This window comes from Mobula birostris, chromosome 27 (genome assembly GCF_030028105.1).
Source record: "Mobula birostris isolate sMobBir1 chromosome 27, sMobBir1.hap1, whole genome shotgun sequence".
Lineage (NCBI taxonomy): Eukaryota > Metazoa > Chordata > Chondrichthyes > Myliobatiformes > Myliobatidae > Mobula > Mobula birostris.
In genome coordinates, this window is record NC_092396.1 from 26,015,095 (window position 1) to 26,040,240 (window position 25,146).

General features: G+C 44.0%; 1 protein-coding gene across 6 annotated transcripts in view; it reads right to left on the reverse strand.

The window, feature by feature from the left end:
• LOC140188740 (kazrin-like) overlaps positions 1 to 25,146 on the reverse strand; it is a 709,679-nt gene that overhangs the window by 44,302 nt on the left and 640,231 nt on the right. For all 6 annotated transcript variants that reach the window (XM_072245329.1, XM_072245328.1, XM_072245332.1 and 3 more), the window contains 4 exons: positions 18,575 to 18,693; positions 16,856 to 17,087; positions 7,599 to 7,700; positions 3,489 to 3,655 (listed from right to left, as the gene is read on the reverse strand). In XM_072245329.1, coding sequence (XP_072101430.1) covers positions 3,489 to 3,655; positions 7,599 to 7,700; positions 16,856 to 17,087; positions 18,575 to 18,693 — 620 coding nt within the window. The remainder of the gene's footprint in view (positions 1 to 3,488; positions 3,656 to 7,598; positions 7,701 to 16,855; positions 17,088 to 18,574; positions 18,694 to 25,146) is intronic.

The window sequence follows — 25,146 nt, forward strand, 5'->3', positions numbered from 1 at the left end:
TAATAGTAGCTGAGTATTTTTTGGCAGTCATACAACAAACCACAACTCACAACCCATGTAAATGATGTCAGGCAGTCAAAACATCTAACAGGCACAATGGAAAAAGTAAATATTTTGACTAGATGGTGTCGGCATTCAACAGGCTGGTGGTCTATTAACAATGAGCTACTGACTTCCATTCTGTGTTTATTGTTACAATTTGTAACAGTGTTGTAATTTGAAACACTGACAATGTAAATACATTGAAGTTCCCAAATGTTTCAAAGTAAAGGTTGTAGCATGTTTATCATTTAGAAAATTTAAGTATTATATTCCTTAACACATAATTAATTACAGAGTATTTCACAATTATATCAACAAAGATTAAAAATTATATTAGCATATTTAAACAATTATATTAACATTATATAAAAGAAAATTCCAGCTGCACTGTAAAAACTATGTGCATGGGAGCATTTTAGTTACTGTGCAGCCATGCACTTGCACAGCTTAGAGGGAACAGTGAATACACTCCAATTAATAAACCACTGACTTCTAACCTATTTTGTGCAACATGATGCCCAGCTCCCAGCACTCCCCTGGGATGTGTCTGATGTGTGGAACAGTGGGTAGGAAATGTCACAGGGCATTAAAATAAAGTGTATTTTTTTATCATTTCCTTCAAGCAGTTTCTTCTTTTGGTTGTAAGAGTATGGGCAATGGGAGAGGGGAAATATGTGACTAAATGTTATCCAGTCGAGTGACAGAGAGTCTGCCTCCTTTCGAACTGGTGTGCAGTATTTCATAATGAGAATGCTTTTGGAACATCATGAAGTCATGGACAGGTAGGAGTAATGGGGATGGGTTATGTGGGTGGGAGGGGTGGTGTAGGGGTGAGGCCCATGGGGATTGGGAGGTTGGGGAGTGAGAATGCGAATCGTGGGAGCCTGAGTAGGTGGTTACAAGGTGAACAGGGCAGAAGCCATGCATTTTGACCTTGTAGGATTTGTCACTGTGTTCTCATTATGAAGCTGGACGGTTGGGAAATGTAAGAGATGGATTATTAGCGGGTAGAACTTTGCACTGGGGCAGTGGGTTATTGGCTTGGCATATCACATTATGGCGTAGGAGTGTGGAAGTTTGGGGATGCGGTGGAGCTATAAGGGGTAGGGGTTGGATCATGTGGGTGGCAGGGAGGAGGGATGGTAGGTTATCGCACTGGAAGGTTTGGTGAGGTAAGTTATTGGTGGGCTTAGTGAGAATCTGCTAGATATATATTATAATAGAGTTAGCCCAGAAAATTACAGACCAGTGAGTCTTACTTCGGTGATTGGTAAGTTGATGTAGAAGATCCTGAGAGGCAGGATTTATGAACATTTGGAGAGGCATAATATGTTTAGGAATAGGTCAGCATGCAGCATGGGTTTGTCAAAGGCAGGTCGAGTTTTAAGAGCCTAATTGAATTTTTTGAGGATGTGACTAAGCACATTGATGAAGGTAGAGCAGTAGATGTAGTGTATATGGATTTCAGCAAGGCATTTGACAAGGTACCCCATGCAAGGCTTATTGAGAAAGTAAGGAGGCATGGGATCCAAAGAGATATTGCTTTGTGGATCCAGAACTGGCTTGCCCACAGAAGGCAAAGAGTGGTTGTAGACGGGTCATATTCTGCATGGAGGTCGGTGACCAGTGGTGTGCCTCAGGGATCCGTTCTGGGACCCTTACTTTTCGTGATTTTTATAAATGACCTGGATGAGAAAGTGGAGGGATGGGTTAGTAAATTTGCTGATGACACAAATGTTGGGGCTATTGTGGATAGTGTGTCAGAGGTTACAGCGGGACATTGATAGGATGCAAAACTGGGCTGAGAAGTGGCAGGTCGAGTTCAACCCAGGTAAGTGTGAAGTGGTTCATTTTGGTAGGCCAAATATGATGGCAGAATATAGTATTAATGGTAAGACTCTTGGCAGTGTGGAGGATCAGAGGGATCTTGGGGTCTGAATCCATAGGACACTCAAAGCTGCTACGCAGGTTGACTGTGGTTAAGAAGACATATGGTGCATTGGCCTTCATCAATCATGGGATTGAGATTAGGAGCCGAGAGGTAATGTTACAGCTATATAGGACCCTGGTCAGACCCCATTTGGATTACTGTGCTCAGTTCTGGTTGCCTCACTACAGGAGGGATGTGGAAACCATAGAAAGAGTGCAGAGGACATTTACAAGGATGTTGCCTGGATTGGGGAGCATGCCTTATGAGATTAGGTTGAGTGAACTCGGCCTTTTCTCCTTGGAGTGATGGAGGATGAGAGGTGACCTGATAGAGGTGTATAAAATGATGAGAGGCATTGATCGTATTGATAGTCAGAGGCTTTTTCCCAGGGCTGAAATGGCTAGCACAAGAGGGCACAGTTTTAAGGTGCTTGGAAGTACGTACAGAGGAGATGTCAGGGGTAAGTCTTTTACGCAGAAAGTGGTGAGTGTGTGGAATGGGCTTCCAGCGACGGTGGTGGAGGTGGATACGATAGGGTCTTTTAAGAGACTCCCGGATAGGTACATGGAGCTCAGAAAAATAGAGGGCTATGGGTAACCCTAAGTAGTTTCTAAGGTAAGGACATATTCGGCACAGCTTTGTGGGCCGAAGGGCCTGTTTTGTCCTGTAGGTTTTCTATGTTTCTATAATCGTATTCCCTTGAGATCAAAACCCTTGAGATCTTATCCTCCCCGATGATGAATACCCTCCCTGTTCGGTATCAAGCATTGATAAGCCACAGGTCAAGTACAGGGTAAAGGTTCGTCTATTTTGACAAGAAGCTATTTTTCAACCTTAACTTCATGAGACAGTTTCTTCCTACATAGGTGTGATTCTTTCCAAATCCCTCATCTGTCCACCACTGAGCTCCCTGAATAGGCTGCCAACTTGCACCAACTGAAAGACAGGTTATCCAGGCTCTCAGACACAGGGCTGCCATAGGGGAGATGTTCACCTGAATACTCTGGGATGCACATAAATCCAACTACAGGACTGAAGGTACCTGTGTTAACTTCTCCCTCATTCATCATATGAACTGTAATGAGGCTTCTGGGAAAAGCAGGCAGATGGTCTAAATTTGGAAAATGTGGCGATTTTTAGTTCTTTTTGTGAGTTAGTAGATCTGATCTTGAAGGCAGGTAAGGAGAGTGGGATTAGAACTAATACTGCATTAAATCTGTAAAAACATTCTCATGCAGTGAAACTTGAGGGAAAGGTATAACTGATAATTGATGAGTAGATTATGGAAAATAATCATAACAAAAGGCAGGGTGTATTGGTGGCAGACAACTGAAAGGAAAAAAGGAATCATCAGATTCATGATCCAGTGCTTGTATTGTTATGGAATATTCCATCTGCTAGTTCTGTTGAACTGCATTCTAGACTTCACCACCACAGTAAGGCTGAATAATATTTGATTTATTCCTGCTGTTACCCCAACAGACTCCTTTGGCACCTCAACGGTACTGAGGCCTACCTGGCAGGGTTGACAATTAAGTTCAGCTCTTCAAAGAGATGTCGCCTGATAATGTGCTTGTTGCTGGGGATTCCTAGCGCCATTGCCATGGCTTCTGAGCTAAAGGTGGGTTCGAGGACGAGCACTGCACCATGGACACCACTGTTGAGAAGGTTGTCTGCATATTCCTGAGGAGCACAGACAGCAAAGTCTTGTTGAAGTAGTCTGAATGGTCTCCAGTGACAATTAAGAGCAAAGTACATTTAAGGTGAAAGGAAAACATAAAGACAGTTAAGTTTAAATGGACAACAGTTGTGATATTGGCTTATCTTATCTTGGTGCCCATTACTGTCCAGATTTTTTGAGAAATCAATACATTCATGAAGATTGGAGACACAAGAGACTGCAGGTGCCGGAATCTGTCCTGAAACAGGAATTCACCCTGAAATTTTCCTCCCACCCCACGAATACTGCTCAACCTGCTGAGTTCTTCCATCACACACAGGAGAAAACCTGCAGATGCCGGAAATCCATGGCAAAACACACAAAGCGCTGGAGGAACTCAGCAGATCGGGTGGCATCTACGGAAATGAATAAACGGTCAATGTTATGGGCTGGGACTCTTCATCTGGACTGGGAAAAAAAAAGATGAGAAGGCAGAGCAAGAAGATGGAGGCAGAAAAGTCCTCCCCTCCCCCCCCCCACCCTCTACAATGACCTACAACAGCATCACTGGAAGCAAGTGGCATCAGAGCTCGTTCTGAGCCGAGGGGAGGTTCACTCTCACCCGAGTAGGGTTGAGTTAGCATCCAGTGATATGAACTTCCGCCGGGATCCAACGTCCCTCATCACCAACCCACCCCATTACACAGTACACATACACAAGTAATTTTGACTTCAGAGAGAGACCCAGCAAATGGGACCCATCAGTTGCAAGAGAGAAGTTAGAAGTTTGGAGTGTCGGCCCCCAGTACTGCGGACCACCCTGACAACACAAATGGGGGTGGGCCAGAGGCAATGGTAAAACACTGCCTAATTCCAGCTCTCTACCTCTCCTGCTCACACAGCTTCTGATGAGGGTCTGGGAGATGGGAGGTGGCAGGGTCTGGATTCTTTGCACCTGTTAGTTCAGAGACAGGTGTGATTTCACTGAATTATCGGATTAGAAACACATCAGTGACAATGTTGCTTGCATTAACTACCAATGGTGCAAATTAAAATTGCAAGAGCATCATAACCCGGCACAGCAGCTGGAACGTTGTTCTCCCTGCGTTTCTAATCCATAAATCCATCTGTTGGTAAATGCAATCAGAAGCAAAATTAACATTCCGTAATTGGCACTGAACTGCCTGTATCAGTTGATCTTTAAAATTGTAGGTTGACGTCTCAGGTTCCTCATTTCACTGTCACCTAACCCCATCAGAATTGTTTAATTTCAAAGGAAATCCACAAATGGGAGACATTAACACAAATTGTCAAAAACCCAGGGTTGGTCCGTCAGCACCCTGTGGAAGAAAGGGCAAATTTGTACCGACTATGCACACATTTTACCCACCAGATCCCCTCTCCCCTCTCCCCAATCTGATTTCTTCTGCCCTTCACCTCTCCCTCAATGGTATCCATGGTTACCATCCACTTTCATCAGATTCCAGCACTTGTAGCCTCTGTGCTCCTGTTGCTTGACCCAATGAGTTTCTCCAGCAGATTGCTTGTTGGACAAAATAAGATGTTGAAAGCCGAAGGAGAAGAAATCTGCCTTTAATTCTGAGGAAGGATTGGACCCAAGATCTGAAGAATGACTTTCAACAATGTCAGACAGTTGGTAAAATAAAGCTCCCAAGGCACTTCTCAAGCATGTAATTTAACCGAGTCTAACTGAAGCCATGTTTGGGAAGGATAGATCTGGTGAAAAAAGGTGGGTGGGTTTAGAAAAGAGGTGAATTACATCTTGCATCATTCCATCAGTTCCAAATGACTATTCCTAGTGGAGCATATTTGGTTGTGTGTGCAAGAGGAAGTATTGAATGCTGGTATATGTTGACAACGTATACAATCCCCATCAACTCCAACACTTTGTGTTGGGGACAGGGGAAGTAGGGACTGAGACAGGATCTGCAGAATGTTTAGTCTATTGTTGTTTGCGGGAATTTCTAAGGTGCCAATTAATTGTCATATCTACTTACAAAGCTGCAATGATTCCTGATTGTGGGTACCTTGGAGGGTGCCGGGGATAAAATGGGCCACTATATAAATGCAAGTCATCTCTGTATCTGCCACAGGCTGAGGTACAGGGTGTGGAATGGGTTGTTCGATACCACTGGCAGCAGTGAAGGAGCTGCAGAGTCTATTCTAACTGAAACATTTAGAAATACAGAAGCCTGAAGGCATACACTCAGCGATTCAGGAACAGCTTCTTCCCCTCTGCCATCCGATTCCTAAATGGACATTGAACCTGTGAACACTACCTCACTTTTTAATATATTTTATTTCAGTTTTTGCACAATTTTTAATCTATTCAATATACACATACTGAAATTTATTTATTTTCCTTCTATATTATGCACTGCATTGAACTGCTGCTGCTAGGTCAAGAAATTTCACAAAACTTGCCAGTGGTAATAAACCTGATGGTTCTGACTCTACATCCATCCAAAGCTATCGGCCTGACTCCTTGATGCGGGCACAAGCTGAAGACAAGCAGTAAGTGTCTCATCCCTGATTTCGGCAGAGCCATGTGATGATGCCTGACCTCAGGCACTTTTGCTAAGTGATCTGCAATGTCTTTTGGGAGGGAGGGAGCTCTGATTGACCAGACAGAGACAAAAATGGCAACGAGGTTGAATGCATGTTAACTGACCCCTTTGTAGAGTTGTATGAGAACCCCTTGTCTGCTTTTGTCTGGCTTCACTCCTAAATCCACCTGAAAATGATAACAAATCTCATGGCAGGGGGAGGAGGATGGAATAGGCAACTACTCCATTTTGGTTTCACAAGTTTTGTGACATTGAGAACCAATGGGCTGGTAGTGAGATGTAAATCACCCTTCAACCTTCATCCTGACCATAAGACCAGGAGATATAGCAGCAGAATTAGGCCATTTGGCCCACTGAGTCTTCTCCACTATCTCATCACGGCTGATCCATTTCCCTGTCGGCTCCAATCTCCTGCCTTCCCCCCGTATCCCTTCTGTGGACTAATCAAGAATCTATCAACCTCTGCTTTAAATTTACCCAATGACTTGGCCGCCACAGCAATCTGTGGCAATGAATTCCACAGACTCACCACTATCTGGCTACAGAAATTCTTCCTCATCTCCATTCTAAAAGGATGCCCCTCTATTCTGAGGCTGTGTCCTCTGGTCTTAGACTCTCCCACCATAGGAAACATCCCCTCCACATCCACTCTATCAAGGCCTTTCAACATTCAATAGTTTTCAATGAGTTCACCCCTCATTCTTCTGAATTACAGTGTGTAGAGGCCCAGAACCATCAAACGCTCTTCAAATGACAAGCCTTTCAATCCCGGAATAACTTTCGTGAGCCTCCTTTGAACCCTCTCCAACGTCAGTACATCCTTTCTTAGATAAGGTGAGCAAAATTGCTCACAGTGCTTCAAGTGAGGAGTGCTCTCCTTCTGGTGACAGAGCTACAAAGATCAGAAAGAGGACGCCAAGTGCACCTGTTACAAGAGCATCTTCTAACAGGGGATGCTGCAAACTGGCTTTGCCCAGGCCCCAGGAGCACGTGCTCAGGGATGCACTGAAACATAGAGCAGCCAACATTAAGCCTCTACGGGGGGAAAGTAACATAGCATAGGCTCTTTCTGCCTCCGCACATGGAGGGGCTGGGTTGGATGAGAAACAATCAAAATGTATCACTTTGGGGAACCACGTAAGTGGCAATGGTGCAATGTTTGCTTGTGTTTTTTATTCTCTCTCTTTGAAGTTTACACTACTGAATGTATAGACCACAAATTTAAGGATTTCTTTTTTTGCACTTCCTTCTTTTGTATATATATTTTAATCATGATTAAAGTCTCTTTTTGAAATTAAAAGAAATCCTGTTCCTAACATGGGTCACTACTCTATCTAGCTCTGTCCCCTGGGGAGGTGGAATGAGTCAGATCACCTACCTTGAGGTCAATCTCTCGCACCCATTTTATGACTCGCTGGTTGGTCCAGACCAAAGGGTCGACATTGTGATTTTCACACCAGGCTCTTCTTTCATGTAGAATCTGTAAGAGAGCAGGTCACCATCAGCCTTCAGCTGAGTACTAGTCATTCCCACAGCCCTAGTACAGTACGTGCCGCCAACATGATGCAATCTAATGGGAACGTTTAAGGTGATCAAAAAAATCAGTACAGCATAATCCTCTTTTCTTCAAATAGGGGAGCATAACCTCAGTACTTCACACAAAGGGCATCGGGAATTAAAACTCTCCCTCCAAGAAGCTGAGGCTGGAGTTCACTATAGGCCTATGATTGACTAACTGACGTTAGACTTGGATAGAAGGGATCTGCAACCAAGGCAAAGGAGTAAGAATCAACCAGAATCCGACCGAATGATGGGACAGGCTTGAGGCTGAGTGGCCTGTTTGTGCTCCTATCCACTTAACCTGAAGAAGCACAGATCCATCAGATTCGGAGGGTGGGATTACCAAAGGAACAAAGACTATGGTGGAGCGGAATGCTGATTTGCTTGGTCCTCAGGTAGGATTCCAGGGTGATCTCTCGGCACTTGATACTGCTGAATTTGGGCACAGAGGCATTATTGTGTCTGGACCCTTGAGTCATTCTCCAGTCAACAGGGTATATAAAAACTGGTGAGGAACTGTCCTCATTCCTATATCTACAACAATTTTCACTTTTAATATCAACACCTCCAACTACTAACTCCACCACTACTTTATTATTTCCTGTCAGTCACCTTATGCACAACCTAGCATCATGTTATGGATGTACAATCAATCTACATATATAAGCTATCTTATGCATTTACTGTATATTTTTACATTAAACAATCTTCAATCTTGAATCATAAATAATGCAAGGAACCAGCAGAAAGTCATCCATGGTATGGAGAAAAAACTTTGATGCTTTGAGAAGTGTGTTGCTGCAAACTACAGTGTCTCTGAACAATTATACAGCCTTAGAAAGTTGCCCTTTTATTTGTAAATACATCCTATCCTCCTCGTTATATGTATCTTCAGACTATGCGGATTCACAGTTATGCGAGGAACCTATTTCTACCAACGTCTCGTTACATGCGTCCAAAATTCAGAGTTATGCGACGAGCACTGCCTTCCCGCCAATACAAGTCACATGCGCACGCCTCACAGTCTCACTGTTGGGACGAGAAGCACCGCTTTCCCACCAATACAAGTCAGGTGCGCGCGCCTCACAATCTCTCTCCCGCCATTCTCGCATTGGTTTTGGCAAGGTGTGGATGCGCGATCTTAAACTTTTCTTGGTTTTACCTGCGGTGCAGTGATTTTGCGCTTGAAATATTTAATTATGCCTCCTAAGCATCCGATGTCATGTCTTGGGCTGTCAGCCGAGCGGCAGAGAACCACTTTAACACTTGAAAAAAAGTTGGAAATTATAAACAGCGCGGTAGCAGCTGAAGGTAACACAGCTCTGGGACGCGACTGCCAGGAACAGAATCTTGTCTTTAAAGTTCTTTTGTTGCTTGACAATGCGCCAGCCCATCCTGAACATTTAGACAGCATTCATCCTAACATAACAGTGCATTTCCTGCCGCATAACACAACATCGCTGATTCAACCACTTGACCAAGGTGTGATCCACATTCAAGGCGTGCATTTTTTTACGGCGAACTATCTCTCAGATGCTGCAAGCAACAGACGATTTTGAAAATCCCGGGAGTTTACCAACGGTGAGGGAATGGTGGAAGTCGGAACACATCGCACAAATGGCGATGGATGTGGACCCAAGTTTAGAACGGAGTCAGCATTTCAGTTGTTCCTTGCCATCAACCCTTCTTCCCTACAAGCAAATTTAAAACAAAATGCTGCCAAGCAAACAACCCTCACCATTTTATGGAAATCGCTGTAATCTTCTGCTGCCGGCAGTTCTAAGGGTTCTGTGAGTCTTCCTTCACCACTTGCTGTGTTTGATATTATCCTGACTACCACAACCATCCACCTTATCCGTGTAAAGCTGCCCGACACACAACAACCACTCATCTCCTGGAGCGAACACACCTGCCACTGTTGGTCAGTACTGTACTCCAGAGGATGTTAACTTTCTATGATTTATTACATTGAATATTACCTTAAGTTGATTAAATATAATATAAATGTTGTCTTGTAGTACAGCTTTTGTGTCGTATTGGTATAAAATGTGAATAAATTACAGATAAAACATATTTAGGAAGCCCTCTGGAACGCATTCCTATTTTCTCCATTTAAATAATTATTCACATTATGTGACTTCACATTATGCGTCAACTTCAAGGAATGTATCCCTCGCATATAACGAGGATAGGGTGTATTATGATTCTAGTTTCTTTATTCAGAGGTAGAACCCTTTGAATTCTTTCCTTGACTCAGTTCAAATCTACACATTTCTCTGTTCAGATCAAACTCCATTATTGCTATTACTGTTATTACATTTCCCACACGTTCATTCATTCAATTACTCTGTCAACAATGGACATTCACTTTTGACAAGTATCTCTTTATTTCCATCTACACCATGCAGCCCCCATCTCCATTTCCTCTCCTTGTACACAACTGATCTCCATCTCTCCAGTTCATCTCTCTCTCACATGTGAGAGGTTGAGAACCAGAGGTATAAAAAGGAAAGAAGAGGATTAAGAGTGACAGGAGGGAAAGCTTCTTACACCCAGAGGGTAAATCTGGAATTTGCTGTCCACAGATGTGGTGAAGGCAGGTTCCACCATATCCTTCAAGAAGGAACTGGATAAATTAGTGAGGATAAATTTGCAAAATAATTGAGAAGAGGGTCAGAACTAGTGAGGTTTGCTGGTGGAAAGTTTTGTGTATTTAATATTTCGGTAATATTTGAGTAAAATTGTAAACATATTGTTTGATTAAGCATTCATTCTTGTTTACATAATTCTTACAGATTATATGACAAAGTACATGAATGGCATAAGATTATGTCACCACACCATATGTGCATGCCTCACTAAAGTAAAAGTGAAGCATACACATTATCCTCAGGTTCCCGCATTTTTCGTTCAATTAGTTTTATGTTTTGGAGTTACAAAACATAACAGTGGTGATGAGGTAGTTTTAAAACTAACCCGAGATGCCTACTTATCTGTTGCAGTGCAGCAAGGTGTTCAAGTAAAAAAACGGACAGAATTCATGGGCTCGTAAACAGTAAGTACTGGACGATAATAATCATAAAAATAAAAGCAGAAATGGCTGCTACATCAAAAAGATAGACACGTTCGATTCCACAAAAGATAACTGGCTGACATATACTGAACGAACTGAGAAGTATTTTGAAGGAAATTAAATAGCCGATGAGAAACAAATGCCAGTTTTGGTGAGTGTAATAGGTGGAAAAGTTTACAGTTTGCTTAGAAGTCTAACTGCTCCAACCAAACTAGCTGAAATGAGTTTTGCTGATATGGTGAAAATAACGCAGGAACATTTAGAACCGAAATTATTGTTGATTGCAGAATGCTTCAGGTTTCATAAATAGAATCAAAAGGAAAGGGCGTCCATTTCAGTGTATGTGGCTGAATTGAAGAAATTGTCTGAGCGTTATCATTTCAGTGATGGGGTTAATGATGCATTCAGAGATTGGCTGGTTTGTGGAATTGGCAAGAAAGCATTCAGCATTGGTTAACTAAAGCATAACTCACATTTCAAAGAACAGTTGAAATCGCTGTAATGGAAACAGCAGCCAGAGGTGCAACTGAGTTGCATTCAGGAATGAAAGTGAGTGAGAACAAAATTGCATCGTCTACACAGCAACCTGCCTGGCCAAACAAATTGTGTTACCATTGTGGTGCCAATGCAGATTTAAAGGTGAAACTTGCAAAGAATACAACAAAGTAGAACACGTACAAAGAGCATGTCAGGCAGACAAAAATAAATGGACTGCACAGGGAAGAGGAAAAAGATAAAAAGTCAAGTTGCAGTTTCAAAAAGAGCACTAATCTGCATGCTGTTGATGAAAAGTCTGATAATATTGAGAGTGACACAGGACTGAGTAGCCATGAGATTTACAACGTGAAAGCTAACAATAGACAAGCAATATGGCTTGAACACTGGCTTGGCTGTTTCAGTCACTCCCCAAAATGAGTCTGAACAGCATTTCAAAGATGCAGAACTGAAGCCTGCAGATATCCAACTAAGAGATAATACTGGCGAAAAGAAACGCAACTAACAAACCACATTGGGCTTGCATGTGCTAAAAACAGCAGGGCCAGCATTGTGGGCACATGATTGATTGCGACAACTACAACTTGAATGGAGACCCATCCACCAGTTGCGTGCCACGTCCCCTGCAAAAGAGTCAACTGAAAGCGAATTAAGAAAGATTCTGGATGATGCCACGGCAGTGTCCAAGGATGGCAGTGGAAAACTCAAACGCATCAAAGGTAAATGAAATTGCTACACCTAAAGCCCCTTCTGTTCCTTATACCATCCATGATAAAGTAGCTAGTGAGCTAAATTGGATGGAGAATGAAGGAATTCAGATGGAAATGGAAGAAGAATCCAAAGTAATTCTCATCATAAACACTCGCAAAGTGCTTTATTGTTATGATAGGTTTATTTTAGGAGTACCAACTGCAACTGCACTCTGGCAAAAAGCTTTGGACCAGGTACTGCAAGCCTGCCCAGGCACTCAGTGTTACCTGGATGACATAATTGTTACTGGTAAGGATGACAAAGAACATCTCCAAAATCTCAAGACAGTGTTGAAAAGATTGGAAGATTATGGGCCCAGAGCAAAACACAACAAGTGTGAGTTCTTTAAACTAAGCATCACTTACTGTGGTTACACCATTGACAGACAAGCATTATGCAAGTGTGCTGAGAAAATTCAAGCAGTGGTGGATGAGGTCCTTTTTGGATTTGTCAATTACTATAACAGGTTCTTGCCAAACCTGGCTACTGTGCTCCATCCTTTGAACTTAGTAATATAGATCTGATGTAATGGCAATGGACCAAACAGTGTGAAATGGCTTTCCAGAAGACAGAGGAAATGGTGACGTCAGACACTGTACTCACATAATACAATCCACATTGTCCAGTGAAGCTTACCTGTGGTGCCTCGCCTTATGGTATAGGTGCAGTCATGTCACGTGTTATGAGTGATGGAAGTAATCGCCTCATAGCCTTCGCCTCACACTTCCTTACTGGTTCAGAGAAAAATTACGCACAGACTGACTGGGAGGCCTTGAGTCTGATCTGGGGTCTAAAATGTTTTGTATGTTGAAGAGAGTAACCATCATTCCTGATCATCAACCACTGGTGACCCATTTCAATCCACAGAAGGGTATTCCACTAACAGCAGCAGCATGAATGTAGAGATGGGCTCTGTTTCCCAAATACAATTAGAAGATCAAATTCAAGAAGACAAATAATCGTGGAAATACTGATGGAATGTCCTGTTCACCCTTGGAAAAGGAAATGCCTGAAAATTTTACAAAAAAGGACGCTCCTCTTGTCATGTTCCCCCTAACCAAAAGTGGCAGAGATGATCCAAAGGGAAACTTGACTATCTCAGGTCAATTTCCCCCGGGATCAATAAAGTATGACTATGACTATGACTATACATGGCAACCTAAAATGGCTGCAATGTGCAGCGGAAATTCCAGTTCCCCAATTTTTACCAGCAAGGGGATGACCCTCGATGGAGGTTGCCTTTTGAGGGAATTGAGAGCTGTTCACCATCCAAGTTGAGATCTAAAGTGCTGGAGGAGCTACATGCCAGCCATCTAGGCATGGTCATAATGAAAGCTTTGGCTCAAAGCCTTGTATGGTGGCCTGAGATAGACCAGCAGATCGAGCAGCTTGCTATGCACTATTAGGGATACAAACAAGTCCAGCCGAAAGGAGTCCAGAGCCGTCAGAACCACTTCCTGCAGTCCCAGAATCATCTCCTACAACCACCACAGGGGTGCCCCAGAACCTGAGACTGTTTTCCGAGCCACCTGTGTACTTCAAACATATTCTCTCTTTTTTTTTCTCTCCCTCTCCCTCTTTCCCTTCTACCTCTGTCGCTCTTGCTCTTCGTCAAAGGAAACAGCACACAATCAGAACCTTCAGGACATCCCAAATACAAACAAGGAAGTACCTTCAAAATATAGTCACTGCGGCAAAGCAGGAAACTAATGCACAGTAGGTTCCCACAAACAGCAATTATTAAATGACGAATATCTATTTCAGTCGTGCTCACTATGGGATAAACATGCGTCAGTTCACCTGGCAGAACTCCCCTGGGCTGCAATTCTTCATACCTCCACCCTGAAAGGGAAGCTGGGGTTTTGGTAAGCATCTCATCCAAAATATTTTGATTATGTGCCTGAGATCTTGGAGCAAGGGTTTAACCCACGACCATCTGGCCAAAGACTGAAGCTGCAGCCCACAGAGTTACAGCTGCCGTCACTTACACAATTTGTCTAAATCGCAGCTAGTTCTCTGCAGTTACAGTGTAGCCATCTCATTGTCCCTCTGTAGGAACTGTGATCACTCACCCCCTATCTGCGAGGGCAAACATTACTTCTCCAAATTGAAGCCGGGTCCTTCCTAAAGATTTAGGGATGCCAGTTCGGTAAAACCTGCATCAAACAGCGCAAGGAAGTTCTGCAGCTTCCTCATCAATTTAAAATTCGATTAAATCTCTAAATCCCCACAAACTGTTATGACAGTGCCTCACCTACTTAATCGCAGCGTGTGCTTACACATTTCGAATGAGCCGCTTGTCCCAGAGTGAGCTCTGTGTGCCAGCAATCAGAGAATTACAATGTTCAGAGCCGGCTGAGGGGGTAGCACGGCAGGGACTCAGTTAAACTGCATGGGAGGATTATCCCGTCATGATTGATAAACAGGAGGATTTACATTGTCCGGGCTTTTAGGTATAAACTGACTGTATCCTTTGAATTCAGTGAGTAAGACAGAGATGGGGTCCGCACAGGGCAAACCAGGGACACAGCTAACCGCCTGTCAGGCCCAGTTTCCTCTGCTAGGAAGTGTAGAGAAATTGATTTGGAGGGAAGAGGGGACTAATACAGACTGTGATTAAACCTTCCAAACTCGACTGATTAAGTGATCAGATTGTAAATTTACCGAATCGGCTGGGTGAGTTAAGACCATAAGACATAGGAGCAGATTTAGGCCATTCAGCTCATCAAGTCTGCTCCATCATTCCATAATGGCTGATTTATTATCCCTCTCAACCCCATTCTCCAGTCTACTCCCTGTAATCTTGTCACCCTTATTAATTAAGAATTTCTTAAACCCCACTTTAAATAAACCCAATGACTCCACAGCCATCTGTGGCAATTAGTTCCACAGATCACCACTCTCTGGCTAAAGATATTCCTCCTCATCTCTGTTCTAAAGGGACATCCTTCTACTTTAGGCCATGGCACCATAGAAAACATCCTGTCTGCATCCAATCTATCTCGGCCTTACAATACTCGATAGGCTTCAATGAAATCCTCCCTCATTCTTCTAAACTCCAGTGAGTTCACACCCAGAATCACCAAACACTCCTCATATCCTTCCTGGGATCATTCTCATGGACCTCCTCTGGATCCTCTCCAATGCCAGCACGTTCTTCCTTAGATAAGGGACCAAAACTGCTCACAATACTCTAAGTGCCAATGCCTTATAAAGCCTCAGAATTACACCATTGCTTTTATATTCTAGTCCTCTTGAAATGAATGCTAACATTGCATTTGCGTTCCTTAACACCAACTCATTCTGCAAGTTAACTTTTAGGGAATCCTGCACAAGGACTCTCTTCACACCAATGATTTCTGAATTTGTTCCCCATTTAGAAAATAGTCTACACCTTCATTCCTTTCACCAAAGTGCACGACCATAGACTTCAGAGCACTGTATTCCATCTGTCACTTCTTTTTGCCTATTCTCCTAATCTGCCTGTCCTGCAGACTCCCTACTTCCTCAACACTAATTGCCCCTCCACCTATCTTTCTACTGTCTGTAAACATGGCCACAAAGCCATCCAAACCATTGACATATAACGTGAAAAAGTGGTATCACACCAGCCACTGTGGTACACCACTAGTCACTGGGAGCCAAACATAAAAGGGCCCCTTTATTCCCACTCTTTGCCTCCTGCCAGTCAGCCAATCTTCTATCCATGCTCCATTGTTTGAGGTTAACCACAGATGTTGCGTAGCAGCTGTCTACATGAAGACTGATGCAACATACTTATTTCTTTGTTGCCCATTACTCCTCTGCTGAGTTAATTTCCAGCACCATCTGAATTGTTCCCAGAAACTCCAAACATTGCTGTTCTACTGACATCCTGTTCGTGTCCCCTTCCAACTAACTTTGGCTAGCTCCTCTATTGTTGCCTTTACTCCACTCTAAAACCAATATATCTGATTTTAGCTTCTCCTTTCAAACTGCAGGGCGAATTCTATTATATTATGATTACTGCTTCCTAAGGGTTCCTTTACCTTAAGCTCCCTAATCAAATCCAGTTCATTACACAACACCCAATCCAGAATTGCATTTTCCCACAAAATTCTACACTTGCTGCCTCTGTAACTTTTCACATTCCCTTTTGGAAAGGAGTTTGTGACAAAGCTTTTCCCCAAGAACCATGAAATGCCAGGAGAGGCCATTCACCCCATTCTGTTAGGATAGCTCCTTGAAAGAACCAGGTCTAGAATTACGTAAAATATTAAGAAATCATTCATCTCTGTGCTTATGCCAGGTATCCAACTTGTTTTCAAAATTTGTCACTTAATCTGCTGTCATCACCTCTCAGAAGAAGAACACGAAAACAGAGGATCTCGCAAGGGATTTATTCTCCCACAACTGTTTCTTTGGCCAGTTACTCCCTCTCTGCATGTAATTGTGCAAACTTGCTTGTGTCCATGCATCTTAGTGTTCATGTGTGCAGACATGCATGTGTATATATTGTGAGACTGAGCGTGTGCCAGTGGGGGGGAGAAGGTGTGCATGCACATGTGTGTGCACGCACTGCTGAAGTGTTGTTGTGCAAGAACTGTGTTGGATGTGTGAATATACTTTGTGTATATGGGTATATAATTGCTTTGTGTGTGTGAATGTGTTGTGTATGTGTGTACGTGAGTGTTGTGTATCTGGTGAGAGTGTGTATAATGTGGCTGTCTGTGAACACATGAAGATATTCAATGGGTTTTGGCTGTTCCCATTCTCACCTCTCTGTCAAAGTCCCACTGTCGAAACAGCTCAATGCCAAGCAGGATGCTAATCTGATGGAATTTCTTCGACACATTCAGGTATTTTTCCAGATCCCGCTTTGTCAGTGAGTTCAGCATTCGGCCGTCGATAAGGTGGTTATGGAAAGCCTGTGAGTACTGCAGGAGGCCCACATCGTTCAACCATGCCTTGGCAACCCAGTGATGGTCCAGCTCTGAGGCCTTGGACAACCTGCGGAGATAATAACAGCTCAGACAGAACACCAGCAACTACTGCCGATGGTGAATTCGTCTGACGTTTACTGACACACACTGAGAGTTAGGATGCTTTCAAAGGGTAAAGAGCTCCGTGATTTTTTATCAATGCTTCCAATCGGCTGCCTCCCTCGGGGGTTAGGGGTAAAGTCTCATCAGAGACTCATGTGACTCACAGTGCATGGCCAGTGCGGACAGTGATGTCAACTGATGCCTAGTTTTGTGTGTAGGCCCTTCATTTATTTCTGGGAGTGAGAGCTCATAGAGTTTGGTGCCACAAATATCCTGGTGCAATCACTGTGATGATGGGAGGTGAGGGCAGTGATAGTCGTAGGTCGGAGGAACAAGGGGCCCTTTCTTTTCTGAACTAAAATTATTAGGGGTATACGTCAGGTGACAGATCAGCCTTAACTGCTTTGAATGGTAGGGTAAAATATCTAAGAGTGACTCAGGCTGCTTACTGAAGGAAAGAAAGAACTGTGTTTAATACATGCCTTTCAGGGCATCCTACAGTGCTGCACATGGTGCAATGTAGGAAACACAACAGCCAATTTGCACTCAGCAAGCTCCTCCCAATCACCGCTGTGGTAATGACCACGTAATCTGCTATTTTTTTTGTTAATGTACTGTCTGTGCAGTCATCATCGCTCAGCACGTCACCTGCAAGTGCAACAAGAAGCCTGCCTGAGCCTATCTCTTCTGAGATGTGTGCTTACACTGAAGGCAGGGCTTCTGTACATTGTCACTAGCCAAAGCAACATAGTGTGCTTGCAGAAAGCGCAGACGGGACTCTCAGTTTATGTACATTTGGGGCCCGCCAGTTAGGTTTCTACAGCAGAGTTTTCTTCATTCAGCCACAGAGGGGGATGATCTGGACGGTTCAATCCCTTTCCTCCCTCTGATGCTGGTTGACAAGTTGAGTTCTTCCAGCAGATTGTTTGTTGCTCCAGACTTCTGCAACAGGCACCTGGTCCTCAAGCTCCATACCCCTGCGTCTATTGCTCTCCATCTAACCTTCTAGGGCAACTGCACTTGGGCCCAGTACAGTAGGTTGACCAAGGAAGGCTCGTCTCCAATATCACCACTCAGTCAGCCCAGTCATCAGGTCCCAAAGATCACATTTACCCACAAACCAGTTTCCCGTACTTTATCTAAGAGGATGGGATGCAGAATTAACGTGTTTTGAGGACTAGAAGTTCTCACAATATTGAAAAAAAGTAAGAACAAGTGCCAACAACTTGCCAACCAAAGTAGAATTGGCACGTGAGGTGAAGGTGTCTCACCGAGGGCACTGACTAACACGTTCTACTTCTACTCTGATCCCAGATCAAGGCCTGTGCTAAAATTCCACAGGCACATTTGTGGCCAACCAGCTCCTTCATCACAACCAGCTTCTGGGGTCAGGTGGCTGTGGACTGCCTCTGATTGGCCGAGGTTCACTGTTACCTCAGGGATGCTGCTCACCCCTTTCCATACTCTGCCTCCCGATAGTCCTCAATCGCCAGCCGCAGCTTACGCCGGTGCATCGAGCTGTTCACCCCCAGGCCTACCTCCAAGTCTTCATCATTCAGGCTCAACAGGACCTGTGACGGAAAGGAGCAAGCTTTAGAAAAAGAGTGAAAGGAACTGCGGTGTGGTTCGAGCTTGGACTGTGGTCATGGTGTGGAATCTAGACTGGGTCAAGCACAGTGGTCTGGAATGGAATATGAATCAGACTTAGGTCAGTGGCCTGGAGTGGAGGCTGGACTGGAACATAGACAGCAGTTTGGAGTGGGGTCTGGATCAGACCCAGTGGTCTGGGATGGAATCAGGGTCAGACAAAGGGCAATGGTCTAGATTGGAGTATGGATCAGATCAGGTATAGACATTAGGAATGGGCTGTGGCTTGGATTAAGGACAGTGGATTGGAATAGTCTGGAATGGATCACGGAAAGGGGGTCGGAGCAGAGATATTGGTCTGGAGTGGAATGGTCTGCTGGAGTCTGGGCCACGCCCGTTGTTGATCTGGATCAGCTATGAACTGCGTTACAGAGTGGAGTGCAGACTGAAATTTGGACAGATCCATGGGTAGTGGCTGGAGTCTGGCTGGCACATGAAGTGCAGTGAACAACAGAAGCCAAGTTTGGGCAATGAGAAGGAACTTGGGCTTCCTATCAGATAGAACCAACAGTCCAAATATGTGTTGTGGAAATGGAGTGGAGAGGACATTCAGTTAATTAATTAGTCCCAAGTACTCAGTTGGATTAGGGAATCAGTTATCTAAATGAAAGAGCTGGAACAGTGGAATTCACCACATTGCATTTAGTATGGTAATGTGCATTCTCAACCACCCATTTCAATTCCCCATCGTGTCTCTGGGTGAGGCCTTCTTAACAAGCCAGCGGTGGAATTCTAAGAATATTGAGTCTTTATTCAAAAGAGCAACAATGATAAAGAATGTTACCAAAATGAGTGCAGGGTTTGACCTACACAGGTAGGCAGCATTTAGGGAATAAACAGTCAAAGTTTCGAGCCAAGACCCATCATCAGGACTGGAAAGGAAGGAGGCAGAGGCCAGAGCCAGAAGGTCGGGGAAGAGGGATGAGTACAAACTCATTTGAACTGCCTTCTTCACTGCAGTCACAGGCAACTGGAGTTCCCAGCACCCTCCAGCAGATGGCTCCACCGCTCTGGATTCCGAGTGTTCCTCTGACCACGATGACACTGATGTACTTTCATTGGACAGCAGTTGAGAACTCGCCAAAAGTGGACCCATCTTGTTCATGTGCCCACCACTGGGACAGTAATTCCTCTCCATCGCATTCTTTTCCAGTGAAGACCACACAAATGAAATCAGTTCTGCTCCATTAGTCCAGCCAGCCAGTATCTCCTAGTGGCCAGCTGTTTTGAATCCACCTCACACTTCCTCACTGACACATCTGTCCACGGGCCCCTCCACTGCTAGGTCATGTCCAAATGACAGTTAGCAGGAAAACACCTCGTATTCCGCCTGGGCTGTATCCAACTTGCAGTAACCACTGCCCCTCTGTCCTTTTCCCACTACTTTTCTTTATTCACTTTCCTCCTAATCCAACTGGCCCACATCACCCAATGTCCTTCCCCTCCCCCCACCTTCTGCATCTGACCATCACCCAGTCACTTTGCCCACTGGACCCCTGCTACACTGTCCTTCCCTATCAGATTCCATCATCTTCAGTCCGTTTTCACTTGCTCTATCACTTCCCGGCCTCTGATATCATTCCCGCTGTCTTATGCCTATCATTTCCTCACTTGGATCCACCTATCATATGCCTGCTCTTGTTTCGCCCCTCTCTCCAGCTTTTTATATTGGCTTTCTCCCCTTTTTCTTTCTATGTCAGGATCTGAACCCAAAACATCAACTGTCCATTTTCTTCCACAGATGCTGCCTGACCCTCTGAGATCTTCCAGTGTATTTTATGTTGCTCCCGATTCCAGCAATTCAGTCTCTTGCGTCTATGTACTGGAAGGGCCTTGAGCATCAGGGATAAAGACCAAGTGATGGAAAGTGGAATTAGACTGAAGAGCTCTTTTAGGACAAGTGATGGGTCTGTGCTCTCATGTATTGTACAGTCCAGTAATTTGGATTCTTCTTTATCTACCCAGGTTCCGAGTACCTCACTCCAGCTGATAATGGAAATCACATTATTACAAAGTAAGGAGATGGGTTAGTGTCTGAAGTCAAAGTGTTCCGGGTGAAGAGATCCTGGTGGGTGGGGAGGGCTAGCAGCAGATGGGTTGGGTGAGCAAGCAGTTTTAGTTGAGTTGCACTTTAGTAATCAGTGGTGGCGGGTTCTCCATTGAAACACTGGAGGATAAAGCAGTATGTTCAAAGTAAATTTATTATCCAGATACATTTATGTCACCATATACTACCTTCAGATTCATTTTCTTGCAGGTATATTTACAGAATAATTCTATAAACAAAGACTGACAAACAACCAATATGCAAATGAAAACAAATTACATAAATAAAAATAATACTGAGGACATGAGTTAGAAAGAGCCCCTGAAAGTGAGAATGAGGGTCATAGATTCAGTTCAGAGTACTGGTGAGTAAGAGAGCCACACTGGTTCAGGAGCCTTTGATGATGTTTGCTGCTTTCTTGTGTAAGCATTTCATGTAAATTTACTCAGTGGTGCGGAGGGTTTTGTCTGTGTTGGACTGGGCTGTGTCCACCACTTTCTGTCGTCTTTGCTGTTCCCGAGCATTGGTGTTTCCATACCAGGCTGTGATTCAACTAGTTAGGATACTCTTCATTGTGCATTGATGGGTGTTTGTTAAAGTAAACTTCTAAGAATTTAGAGGTGATGTTTCAAGGGTTCATTTTATTATCAAAGTATGTACGCAGAATACAACCCTGAGATTCGTCTTCTCCAGATAGCCATGGAGCACAGAAACACCAAAAAAAGAAAAAGAAACAAAACTCGCAAACCTTAACCCCCCCCCCACCCCACCCCCTCCCTCACACAAAAACTAGCAGATTGCTCACATGGACACGGCAGCAAAAACATCAAATTCCTAAACTCAAAACCCTCCCATGCAAAAATAAACAGCCACAATAACATCAGACCCCTAACCCCTCCCCTGCACACAAAAACCTAACAGGTTGCTCACATGGAAAACCACCAAGAAGAACATCAGACCGCCAATCCTCAACCCCTCCCTCCGCCAAAAGAGTAACGTATTGCCCACCCGCCAATCGCCAACAAGAAAGAAAACAGAAAGCTGAAGGAGGCTAATATTAGCTACAGTCCACATCAATAATCGCACGTGTTTCAGAATTTCAAAAGCAGCCTCAGTCAGCATTGAGGAGAGCGACAGCTCGAATCAGTCCTTCTGTGTGGAGTGACTGCCAACCCCATTTAACCTGAGGTGGCCTCTCAACCTCCGGCCTGATGTGGCCTCCTGTGAAGAGTGACCTCTGACCTGGCTTCTCACGGATAGTGACCGCCCGTGAAGAGTGACCTCTGACCCCAGCCTCCTGCTGATCTGGCCTCCTCCGCATCCACCCCAATGTTTCAATCTTCCTCGAAGCTTCAATCAGTGATAAATGGAGTCGATCATGGCCCTGCACCCCATCTCTGGTCTTCTGCTCGAGACAACTCGTGCTTGCAGTCCTCTCCTGGAATTCTCTTGGCGACAGTAAAGCACTCGATCACTCGATTGAACTCCGAACTGAAAGTCACAGGCTCCAACGGTTTCCGAAACACAATGAAGATAATAAGAATAAGTGGAAGGCGTAGAAAAACTGAAATAATTGACTCTCTGGAAAATGTTGCCGGAGGAATCATTGTTCACTGGTGCCATCTTGACCGGAAGCTTAGGAACTCAACAGTTTCTTCTTTGTGATGACACTTAAAGTTCAATGTTCAAAGTTCAAAGTACGATTTATTTTCAGAGTACGTACATGTCACCACATACAACCCTCAGATTCCTTCTCCTCTGGGCATACCTAGTAAATCTATAGAAAAGTAACTGTAAACAGGATCAATGAACAACAAACTGTGCAAATACAGATATAAATAAATTGCAATAAATAATGAGAGCATAAAGAATCCTTAAAGCGAGACTATCGGTTTTGGGAACACCAGAAATAGAATGAGTGCAGTTAACCCCTTTTGTTCAAGAGCCTGGTGGCTGAGGGGTAGTAACTGTTCTTGAACCTGGTGGTGCGAGTCCTGAGGCACCCGTACCTTCTACCTGATGGCAGCAGTGAAAAAAGAGCCTGACCTGGGGGGTGAGCATCTCTGATGATGGATGCCGCTGTTCTATGGCAATGTTTCATGTAGATGTGCTCAATGGTTGGGAGGGCTTTACCCGTGAAGTACTGGGCCGAATCCATTACTTTCGTAGAAGTTTTTGCTCAAAGGCATCGGTGTTCCCATACCAGGCCATAATGAAGACAGTCAGCACACCTCCTACCATACATCTATAAAAGTTTGCCAAGATTTTTGATGACATGCCGAATCTCTGCAGACTCCTGAGGAAGTAGAGGCACTGTTGTGCTTTCTTTGTAATTATATTTATATGATGGGTCAGGGACAAGTCCTTTGGATGGAGACACCTAGGAATTTAAGGTTGCTGACCTTCTCCATCTCCGACCCCCTAATGAATAGTGGCTCACAGACCTCCAGCTTCTTCCTCCTACAGTTGATAATCAGCTCTTTGGTTTTGCTGATGCTGGGTGAGGCTTTGTTGTGGAACCACTCAACCAGATTTTCAATCTCCCTCCTACATTCATCATCACCTTTGATTTGGCCAACAATGGTGGTGTTGCCAGTAAACGTAAGTACAGTACTGGAGCTGTAACGAGCTAAGTATAATTTGAGTAAGTCTACCTTGTGATGTACCTGTGCTGATGGTGAGTGTAAAAGAGATACCATTGCCAATCTGCACTAACTGGGATCTGCAAATGAGGAAATTGAGGATCCGGTTGCACAGGGAGGGAACAAATTTCACGGCATATGCCAATAATATTAAATCTAATTCTGATTCTGGCTCTGATTTCTAGGTTTTGGAGCTTAATGATGAGGTTTGAGGGGATGATAGTGCTGAATACTGACCTATACTCAATGGATAGCATCCTGACGTAAGCACCTTCATTGATCAGATGCCAGAGAGCTGAGTGATGAGCCAATGAAATGGCATCTACCGTTGACCAGTTGTAACAGTGGGCAAATTGGAAACGACCCAGGTCACTCCTCATGCGGGAATTAATATGCTTCGTGAGGAACCTCTTGAAGCACTTTGATTTGAGTACTACTGGATGATAGTCATTGAGACCAGTTACCAATGATGGCAAAAGGCAGGAAGTTTAACGGAATTATATGTGGGTAAGTTAAGTTTTATTTTACACAGAGAGTGATAGGTAGTCCAGGTTCATCAATGCATTTGACTCTGAACTAATCACTGAGAATGGCTATGAAGATATCAATTCAGGGGCATTAGGGATTTACAATAAATGCTGGCTTTGGCAGTGACACTGGATTCAAATAAAGTCTGTACCAATTATTTCAACTGTAGGACAGATATTTAACCAGGATTAGAGATAGCTCCTTCTTCCTTCTTCAAGTCTTTTCCTGGGGGTAATGTCATTATCATTCACCAAGCTAGATCTGTTTCACCTGTCTGTGGAGGCCTTGAATCTTCCCAGAACCTGGGACAAAAGAATTGTATTTCCTGATCTCAGCACGAACAACTGGGGAAATATCAATGCAAGTGATGCACTAGATTCTTCCCGTGCACACAGTTCAGACTGTCTTCCCAAACCCTGCACTCTGAAACATATTAACACAACTCTGGCCCTTGCGCTTAACCAGTTTTGTGCTTACACTGTTTGCGGGCTGGCTGTTAACTAATGAACAAATCTTCAGCTGCAGCCGAGCTCCATGTCGTAGCCCTGGCAATTTCCCAAACCATTTGGCATAGTCTCTCCTCACCATGAGATGAAACTTCACCTACTGCTCTTAAGGCCTTCAGAAGTGAAAAGTGAAAAGCCTCTTATGATTACCTTGTAAACGTACTTTGAGACTAATCTGTATAAACGGTGGCTTAAAGAATTCCAACATTAATTTTCATACATGATGAAGGACGTAAAACATAATGATGGAAGCCACTGCAGGTTCAACAATCCCCTGGGCTCTGATTATTTACACTGATTACACTGGGTTTATGTTCTGGAAATGTTAAAACAATCAGCAGGAACTCTCAGTGTAAGTGCTGTCTGGAAAAATAGACTATATCTATATTCCTTTCAGGAAGACTGTAGGATATTAGATCAGCTTCAGCCTCCTGTGACTGAAGGGTGTGGGTAGACTTGGCCCTCAGTGAGAATAGGACAGCTTTAATTCCAACCATCTTATGATCTCTATCCCATGGTGGGAGTTTGGGTGGCCTCTGCTGTGAAGAGTGAGGAGATGGGGTATCCCAGCCCCTCTGAAGAAAGGGTTGGTTTGGTGCTGGCTCCCAGAGTGAGGGTGTGGGATAATCGTGGCTATAAGCAGCTCCCAGTCTA